A 10,592-nucleotide genomic window follows, 5' to 3' on the forward strand; every position below is an offset into this window, starting at 1 on the left:
TTGAATTCTATCTGAATAATACCTTTCTTTGCTTTTTTGAAAGCTGATTTGTATAATCTGTTAAGTTTCTGCAGGTGAAGTTTCTCTTGATTGGTGTTTTGTTTTGAGCCACTCGCGTAGCTTTTTTAATTTGTTGTTTTAGCTATTTTATCTTTGTATTTCTCTGAGGTGTCTGTTTTCTTTTGTTCTGTTGTGTCATTTTTAGTGGCATCAGGTTGTCAAAAGCTTCCTGTAGCCACTGATCTAGTTTTTGTACAGAATATATTGTGTCTAGATCTGTACTGGATGTTAGTTGTGTTTCTAAATGTTCCAAATTGAGTTTGTTCCACGGTCGATAGGTGGATGCACATAAGGTGGTTTTAGGTGCGTTGCTTTCTGTTGTTTTATGTTGGAAAGCCAGCATTGTTTGAAAGGTAAGTAGTTCTGTATTAGCAAAAATGACATCTAGGATGTGTCCAGCGATGTGTGTTGATTTGTGGACGATCTGAAGCAGATTCAGTGTGTCTAGGCCAGCAATGGTTGTTTTTGGATGGGGCATATTTGGTTTGTCAAACCAAATGTTAAAGACACCAAAAATGCATAAGTTGGAGTGTAGTGTTGTCAGGTTTGAAACCGTGTCTAGAAGTGTGTCTGGGAATGTTGCATTGCTAGGTGGAGGTCTGTAAAGGAGCATGAAGTTACAAGATTGTGTAAGGATTGCATCTGGTGAAAAGAGCCTTACAACCCTGTATGGAGAAGTCATCAGCTTTAGTGATATGCAATGTTTGCCAGAACACAGCAGCTATGCCACCTCCTCTTTTTCCTATAATATAATATAATACTGATATTTGTAAAGCGCGAACAGCTACCTCACGAGGAGGTGTCCCGGCGCTATAGACCGCTGGGGAACCCGTCCTGGCTATCCCTGTGAGATGGTCCCTTTCTGGGTATCTCCAAGGTGAAACCAGGCATCCCCAGCGTCTGTGGGGGGCCGTTGTAGAGATGAGGCAAGCTTAATGCCCAGAGTTGCCGAGTGTGTTCCTGGTTAGAGTAGGTACCGAGGCGAGAATTATCGAGTCCGTTTTGACCCTGGTCCACGACCCTGCCGCGTCGGGAATTGAACCCTGGTCCCTGGCCAATTCTCTGCTTACGGGTCTGCCGCCTCTAACCAGTGAGCCACACCTCTCTATCTGATTTTCCTTGATAGTTTGATAGCCTAGAGGAACTACATCATGCAGGACTGAAGCCATATCATCTCTTAACTATGATTCAGTGATGGAGAGTAAGTCAGGTTTTGTGTCACTGAGAAGGTCGTTGATATGATGTTTGTTTTTAGAGAGTGATCGAGCATTAATCAGTAGACAGTTTAGAGAATAGTCTTTGGTGATAGTGTGACTTTGTTTTGTAGAAGAGTGAGCAGTATTTTGTGGGCTTGTAGCAGGTGTCTTTAGTGTTGGTATTAGCTGTATGAGGATAGCAATTGTGTAGGTGTTCTCTATCATATTCTTCATCCAGTAGGCTAAGAAGGCATTTTGATGAGTCTGCGAGTGTAGGTGGTAGAGACGCTGTTTCAGAGTGAGTTGGTGTGCTTTGTTGTTTTTGTAGTGTAACCATGTGCTATAGACCTGGGGGAGCAAAGTTGAAAGGAGTGACTTGTTGCTTATTTTGTTTGTGTCTGTTTACGGTGGAAGGCGTAGGAATCAGGGGTGGTGGTGCAGCATGTCCTGTAGAAAGGTTGTAAATTGTCCAGTGGATGAGAGGCATTTAAGAGAGAGTTGCTGTGTTGCTGTATATGTGTTAGGTGTGGGGGAAGAGACAAAGCTTGGCATTGGAGTTTGTTCATGGTGTGTGTCATTTGTGTAGTCTGAAATGTGGGTGTTTGTAGTTTGTGACGGAACGTGTTATGTGGTTTTGTTGTGCTGATGGGTGTGTTATGTTTTGTTTTTGAGGAGTAGTGAAAGGAAATGCTAATGCATTTGTTTTCTGAGAAAGATTTGTTTGCAGAGTATTGTTGATGAGTGGTAGTTGTAAGGTAAATGTGGTGGTGATGTGTGTGTGAGTTGAGTGTATGTTGTGTGTAAGAGGGGATGAACTGGAGTTAAGAGTGTTAGTGTTAGATTTGATTTGGTGGAGTGTAAGTGTTGTGAAGTTGTGTTATTGTGGTAGAAAGAAGAGGAGGGTGTTGGTGGGAGAAAAGATGGAAGGATGAACTTGGGTTTATTAGTGACAAAAAGGGGTCTGTTAGGAGTAATTAGAGCAGGGAGTGGGTGTCTGGATGGGATATAGTTCAGTATTGTGTGGATTTGGGTTGTGTTCGTGATGAGTGGATTGTTTAGTGGTGTAGGATAAAGTTGTGTGTTTGTAAGTGATGAAGCAAATGTGTGGTAACTGGGATAGAAGTGTGTATAGGTGTGGTTTCTGGTGTTTTGTAGTGAATGCGGAGACATTGATCTCTGTCTTGGGTTAGTTTGTAGTAAATGAGTAGAGTAGATGTGCAGTGAGTGTGTTGATTTGGTTGGGGTAGGGTGGGTAGTGGTGTATATGAAATTTGGCAGCATTTCTGGCCCAGTCTGAACCAGGCTCAAACAGGCTGCTGCCCTTGTCTTCTCCGCCCTTGGCTGAGACGCCCTCAGCTTAAATAGCCTTAGTAATCAGTTGACTCTTTCGGCCAATGGGAAATCTAGCCCTAACCAATCACAACACAAGCCTTATGCCCTAGAACCAGTAGGACACCAGCCTCTTATAACCAATCACAACCTTAGTCCCAGCAGACAATCATGCACGAAACGCTAAGTTCTACAACCCATAGAAGCGCTAGCAGCCAACCATGCAGGAAACCCTAAGCCCTATGTCCAATAGAAACCCTCAACCTATTCACCAATCACATCACTAACCCTAAGCCGTACATCCAATAGAACCACTGACCCAGAAAACAATCCGCACCCTCAAATACTCAACTAATGAGAATGCCAACCCTAATCCAATAGAAACACCAGATACAGCCACCCATCAGTGCACACATGTAACATCCAATAGCAGCCTATATAAGGTGCCTGCGACCTCGGGCAATGTTTGCTGAACCAGGGGGCTGGAAGCTGCTCCACAATTCAGAATCTCCTAGGAGACCAACAGGCTCAGTTCACACTCAGGAGTTCTGCAGGGAAGGGCCTAAAAACTTTGCCCTCTAGCAATACTGCTTTTCCAACACTTAACTCGCTCTCTTAGCCAAAAGTGTTACAATCCCTTAAAGTACAGCAGAAACAATGAACAGCAGATTACTGCAGTTTCAGAATATCCTCTGTTCAGTCTCTGATGTATAATATCTCTATCTTGCTAAAGGAGGTGGTGTTTAATCTGGCTTCACTCACTTGCCTAAGACAAAATGGGAGCTGTGGTGGATTGCATAGCACACAGGTCTGAGCACAAATCAACAGAGAAACAGGAGGGAAAATCAGCTAGTCACAGGGTATTTGCAACAGGTAAAATGATGCAATCACAGGCAGGTATAAACTTAAATTTGTAAAACTGTAACAACCACAAGCAAAACAGATAAAATGCAATCACAGGTAGAGGAAAATTGCTTTTAAATTTCTGGAAAGAGACCGCACAAGTCTACCTTCTTACCACCTCGTGGTCCATGGTTCACTGCAATCTTGGGCACAGGAAACCTGCAACTCACAAAATGGCATTAAGGAAGACATCTTTTTAAATTGCCAGATATTGCAGCCCATGAGGAAAACTTTGAGTGTGTTTCAGCATCTCATCCTGCAGTGAACCCGACTTTGGCAAGCCGTGGCTAATTGCAATCTCAATTTGAACTTGGGAGATGACGTTTCTGGTGGCCATTACTTCCGTCTCTTGGAGGCTGTTAATTTCAGTCTTTTTTTTCCATCACAACCATAAAAGCTGTACTCTATATTATTCCTTTTCTGATACACACCAGGATTTTGCCTTCACAGTCATCTTCCATATGCTTGACACAGATTATTACTGATACTAGCTGATTGGATGTATTTGTACCTTGATACTGTGGGAAAATATATATCTGTAACAATTGTACTAATAAACGCCAATAAAAAGAAGTTGGAAAATCTTCCATATGCTTGATTTAATTTGGAGTGAAGAAGCTTTTCAAAAAGCGTGAGAGGAAAGCGCTTAGATAAGACCTCAATGTTCCTCAAAAAATGTAGTGTCATTGGTCGACACATTATTCATCATAACGCAAATAAACCAGGAAAAAGCAAGTCTATATTTACTGGATATTTTTATTCTTTTCATCTCACTGTTGAAAGATCAACAACTTCTCATTATGGGAGATGAAAAACTTGTTCCACCATTGTAGGAAAGTAGAATCTGCTTCTTATGGTTACTCCCACTTTTTGCTTGATGTCTCACTGTTTTTGACTAATCTGGCTGGGATCCTGCTAATCAGGAAACCCAGCCTATCTACTTTCCCCCTTAAATTTATTTACATATACTTTGGTACACTCCAGATTGGATACTGGGGTACCCTTACCAGTCCCTAGAATATGGTACACCATGTACCCAGGGCATAGGTACCCCAGAGGCCTCCCATGGGCGGCATGTATTATGCCACCCATGAGAGGCACATACAAAATGGAACTCTAGGTCTGCTACTGCAGCCTGTGTAAGCTGGTGCTTGCACCACTTACTTTAGATATAGGTTCACTATATCTAATGGTTACTACGCTTAAAACCTATCAGTCACCCCTATAGCAGGCCTTATCAATCCTGAAGGCAGGGTGCTGGGTTTTATGTGTGAGGATGCCCCTGCATGAGCAGAGCCACTCTGCAGCCTCCGTAGACTATCCTCCCGGGTTGTCTGTGACTCAGCCGGACATAAAGGTAGAGGTGCATTATAACCGCGCGGTAAATGCTATCTCTAAAACGGCTGCATAGAAACATATCAAGTTTGGTGTCAAACACCTTGGAATTATACCTTCACACCAGTAACTGGTGTGGGAGGTATGATTCCACCCTTCTGACGCAAGTTTCGTGGGGTCACTGGTCTTACCGGTGCCAGCCTTCTCGACCCGCACAGCACAAAATGGATGCTGCCAACCAGAGACACTTCTCTGCCCTCCTGCTGTTGAGCCAAGCTCGAGCAGAGGAAGGCAGCACAATAGGCATCCTGTCACAGGGAGGTGTGACCACCTCCCAGACAGATTTAGTGTATTGGGGCTGGGTGGGTGCACTCTGAGAGTGCCTGAAAGTCTGTACTTGGGCCACATTTGGTGTCCCTGTGCATAGTCCAGCTCAAACCAGTTCTGGGAGCCATTGGCTCCTGCTCTGGCCAAAACTGGACAAAGGACATGGGTGTAGCCACCCCTCTGTCCTGCCCCTCCCCTAGGAGGGTCCCCTGAATCTGTCCAACCCTTTCCCGTGGATATAAAATGGGTTAACTGGCTACAGAACATTGGATTTTACGTGGACAAGATTCTACAAAGAAGAAACTACTGACCTTCGACTGTCTGGACACTTTGACTTCGCTGGACCTCGACTGGGCTTGACTTAGTCCCCCTTTCTGTCCAAAGCTTAGTTTGTGCCGTGACTCCATACAGGCTCCGTGCAGGACCTGTGGTCGCTTAAGACAACAGAAGAATCTCCCTTGGAGTGAAGGAGTCACTCCCCTGCTTCGCAGGCACCTAAAGCGTAACTGACCAGTAGCTGCTCCTGAACTCCTGCGGACTCTGAAGATTTCAGCAACACAGGAGGTGGGTTCCAAAAGGTCCCTGAGGTCGATCAGCCCTCTTACCGAGTTTCAGGCCAGTATCCCTCGTTGGGGGCTGCATAACCTGAACCAATGTGCACCGTGTCCATTTGCAAGTGTATATGCTTGGTGGAGATTCCCAAGCTTGTGCATTGGACCCCGTGTGGTCCTGAGCAGTATTTGCACCAAAGAACTCCGGCCTCCACGCACCGTGTGCTCCATGGGCTGGCACTTTGCAGACTTGCTCAAGGTCCCCTCGCAACTCCTGTTCCTTCAGCCTGTGGGTCCCCCTGAGGGTCATCTTGATTGTTCTTGGGCTTTCCTGGTTGCTCCAGACGTGCCCTTACTCCCCATTGCTTGCAGAGTCCCATGGACCTTGCTGGTCCACACCGTAACCTGTTTGTCCTTTCTGCGTGGGTTGCTGTTGCCAAGGCTTGTTGGTGCTCCTGCTGGACGGCAACCCCTCAGCACTTGACATCCTTCGTGGGACAGCTCACCTCCGGCTCCTGGTCGTCCTCGACGCCTCCGGGACCTCGTGGCTGCAGAGTCAAGCATCCCTTCTTCGCACCTGCAGCAACCGACATCGGTGAGCATTCGTCTCCCGAGCCCCTTGTCAGAATCCAGGCTTGGATTCCACCGGATACTTCTCACCTTCACGGCAGCAGCACTTCTGCACTTCCTTCCAATGAGAACGACACGAGTTTCCAATGCCACTTCTGACCTATGCACCCGGCTTCCCTGGGTTAGGTAACTCCAACACTACGGTATCTACGTGTGGGGTGGCTCTTTAAACTCTTAAGTTCCAAAGGGTCCTTTAAGTTTGCAACCGCGACTTTCCCATAGAGTTGTACGGAGCACGCGGTCGTGTTTCCTCACTGCACCTGTCCTCCGTGGGTCTCCTGTGTCAGCACCTTGTGTGGTTCCTTGGGGTCCCAGCGATTGTATGTGCTCTAGGCACTGTCTCTAGTCAAGTCGTGATTGTTATACCACTATTTTAGTATATGGTTCGGTCTCCCCCTGGAGCCCACTGTGTATTGTGCTACTTACAACTGTTCTATTGATCCAGTATTGTGTGCTTTGTGTTCTAACCTCGTGTAGAGAATAGTAGAGAGTGTTATATTAATAAATACATATTTTTATATAACTACTATGTGGTTCTCCTTCATTTAGTCATTCAGGAGGTGATAGTCTGGTAAAACAAGCTGCTTTACATTCCTTCAAGATTAAGCCTGAAGGCTGCTCTCCACAGCTACAACTGGGTTAGCTTTCATAAAGGTTTTCTTTGACTTCGTACATCATAAGGGTTGTGTGGATTGGTACAAGGTGCCCACTTTAAATAGTGGTCAGCATATACCAAGCCACCTTCTCACAACCATACCGTTAGGGTTTGTTGTCTTCAGGTTCCTGCATTCTGTGGATTCTAAGTATTACTATTGAGTTTTGTTTTAAAATAGATTCTAAGTTTTGTTATCTTTTTTTTTCCAAGTCTGAATACATGAAGCCAGAAATCAGATCCTGTTTCTGGGTTCCTCCGGTGTTCTTTGCTTGGTAATAGAGTGCCAAGATATGCCCATGTGACAGATTCATACAATTACTTTTTTACCAGTACTGCCAATTTTTGTCTTGTGCCTTCCTATTAATTAACGTCACCATTTGTGCAAGACTCTGCTACTGCTTTATTTTATCCATTGGCTAAACCCATATGAGGGTGAGATGAGTGAGGGTTATAGAAGTGCTAAAGGCATCACTTTTCAAAAATCTCTTTATGGGAAATTTGCTTCTGGCTGTAAATTTGTGTAATCCAAATATGCTGGTCAAAGATTATAACTCCATAAATGGGATGCCCCCATCAACTTAAAGTGCTATGTCATCAATATGTCAACATAAAACCACTGTGTACCTTTAAGGCCGAAGTGCTAAGCCCAAAACATTGAGGTTCAATTAAAACAAAGGTTTCTAGAGCTTTTTTGAAAGACAGCAGGTGGTCAGTGAGCCTTATTGTTCTGAGAGAACTTTAGTCATAATACGTAAAATGTATAATTTCTTTTTTTCATTGTTTTATTTTTTCATTAACTGTGCTAATTTTTTTACTCTAAAAATTAATGTTCTTCACGGTTCAGCTGTGTTGGGAATTTGCATACGTTTCCTTCTTGTATATGTTATAGGTGTTGCAGAGTTGATATCTTTTATTAGGGTAGCACGTTTAATGTACCACATCATCCAACTGTAATTTAAGTATTGGAACCAGGGATTAATCTCCTGGATTTTTTTAGCTTGGAAACTGAATTGCCAATGGTCTTGAAGGTTCATATAAAGTTCAAGCATCCAAATATTACTTGCGGTGGCTTAATAAAATATCCTCACCTCTATACCATTTTCTGTTTGCTGCGAGCACATCATTTCCCTATTTAAATTTTTTTTAAAACATGGATTTCATTATCCTTTTAAATCGTGAGATGACTCAATCCGATGCACATTGAGGGTGGAGAATGTGTTCCATAGTATGCTACTAACAATTGGATGGATAGTTTGCCAAAATTGACTCCCATGAATGTCAACCAACTTTTGAATGTGTAGTCCAAGCTGTAGCACATAAGTTAGATAACAATTTAAATGACTGATCATTCTGATATGGCTGTTTGGGTCTCTTGGGAAATGTGAACAACTCCATGACTGTTGCCATTGAACAACTGAATTAACATCAGGCCGTGACTTTGAACTGTGTTGCACTTTTAGCAGGAAAAGCATTCCCCTTTTTAAGGTTGCACCCCACTCAAAGTATTATTGTATGCGTGCAGTGTCAGTGGGTCCTGGGGTTCCGATGAAAATTTACTTGGTAGTTTAGCAGTTAATTCCAAAACCCAAGCCCAAAAACATGATCTAATTCACCCACTTGTGTATTTGTGAATAAGTGCATTTCAATTTTTTTCACAGATAATTTGCTGTTTGTAATAAACTCCATCAAGCATGAGATTGTCAGTCGAGTACAGATGAAGAAAGAAGATGGCGAAAGCAACATGGAACAGAAACTTGACGTACTTCTCAAGGATACCCTTGGTAAGGCACTCAACAGTTATAGAGATGGGATTCTTAAGGCCAGCAACCAGACCTGCTTCCAGATTATGCACAGTCTGGTGTTTACTCCTATGTTCTAGACTGTCTGGTATTTATTTATTTTTACGAATTTGGTTCCCAAGCCTGCAGTCCTGTCCAACGTGTTACTTTAGCATCTGAGACCTCTTACAGAAGTCAGCTGTAGCATGGGTGCGAGTACACGGTCTTGAGTATAGAACTGGGTGCTATTCACTAAACAAAATCATAGTACATACTTTTAAAATGGTTATCTCAGCCTGTATAGAATTAGAAATTGGTTTGAGGCTGTTCACATACTTCAATTTGAAGATGTAAAGGCTTGCATCCTCAGTTTTAGGGTGTAAAAATTAGATTGTACATGGTCGAGCATTGGTTCAGATAACGTAGGTGGTTTTTTTATTTGCATTTAGAAGTCGTAGGTGATGGACTTCATATTATTTAAAATTCTGGATGTTTCGCCTGTATTGAGTATAAATCAGGAACAGAAATAGAACTGTGACAAATTTTAGTTGACACACACGTTAGATGGAAATACTTATTAAAAAAACTATTTTTCGTCACTTCAGGGCTTCCAGTTGCTGGACAGACATCAGAATTTGTGAACCAGGTTTTGGAAAAAACATCAGAAGGGGATCCCACTGGTGGACTTATCGGCCTGCGGATCCCTACCACAAAAGTGTAACTGGCGAATGGCGACATTGACAGCCACATATCCCTATGTCCTGTTAACTGCATCGTTGTAAATGTCCTTCTGTTTCTGCATGTGTGTTTAGCAGTATGCAAACATATAAATTAATTCACCTTTGTTCTTGGAAACAAGGAAGTACGATATGCCAGTGCATGATCCAAAACAAAAATGCCTCACTACAGAATTATCTGAGCATAAGATTTTGTTTAGATACTGCTGCTTCTGAAATGTATATTGAGGGTTGCTTTTAAAACACAATTGATAGGACAAGCCTGTACATCTTGATCAAGTAGTAAAACTGTTTCACGTACTTGTGAAAATGCAGGTTTTTCGCAGATGCCAAAACAGGAGAGCAGATTTATGTTCACAGTGAAATAGGATTTGCTGAAAGTGGGATCTTTTTGTTTTTATTATTATAATAGCTTTCAAGGTGCATTTTGATTTTATAGAATTAGTGAAGTGGATTTGTCTAAACTAAAGCTGAATAGTTTGCTTACTTAGCAACCATCAACTGTCATTTGTATGTGGCACACATACCAGTTGTGCTACGAAAGGCCTCCTCTTCAGAGCCTAAAAGAGCATGTAAAAGATTCTGTGCAGATGGGGTGGGGGGGTATGCCTATTCTTTGTGCCTTGTAGTGCAGTTGAATTTATAAAAGCTATAGATTAGTATCTTTTTAGAATCTGGGGGAGAACGAGAAACAAATCAAGAAAATGTACAGGTGGGGAAAAGATGGATTTAAAGTGTATCCGTTTCCAACTCGTACACATTTTTTTTGAATGTATATAGGAAAATATAGATACATGCCACAGAGTCTGTATAGCATAGAAATACAAAGAGAAAAAGATGGCTTACGAGAACTAAATATTTCGGTACTGCCGAAAAATAGAAAAAAAGAAATACTTGCACACTTAATGCGATTGTTTTATTTTTGTACCAAAGACAAATGCAAATGAATCGGCAGAATTGCCGTTCAACGTAAGGTTTTGCACAGCGTTCATGATACTGTATTGAATGTATAAACAAATATAAATATATATATATATATATATATATAGATTATATATAAATGAAAACAAGTATAAAAAAGGTCAGGGTTT

At 42.5% G+C, this 10,592-nt stretch overlaps 1 protein-coding gene across 1 annotated transcript in view; it reads left to right on the forward strand.

The window, feature by feature from the left end:
- CREBRF (CREB3 regulatory factor) overlaps positions 1 to 10,392 on the forward strand; it is a 307,041-nt gene extending 296,649 nt beyond the window's left edge. Inside the window, exons 8-9 of the mRNA XM_085618083.1 lie at positions 8,645 to 8,767; positions 9,370 to 10,392. Coding sequence (XP_085474209.1) covers positions 8,645 to 8,767; positions 9,370 to 9,485 — 239 coding nt within the window. The 3' untranslated portion in view covers positions 9,486 to 10,392. The remainder of the gene's footprint in view (positions 1 to 8,644; positions 8,768 to 9,369) is intronic.
- The last annotated feature ends 200 nt before the right edge of the window (positions 10,393 to 10,592 follow it).

Source organism: Triturus cristatus, chromosome 7, assembly GCF_964204655.1.
Source record: "Triturus cristatus chromosome 7, aTriCri1.1, whole genome shotgun sequence".
Taxonomy (NCBI): domain Eukaryota; kingdom Metazoa; phylum Chordata; class Amphibia; order Caudata; family Salamandridae; genus Triturus; species Triturus cristatus.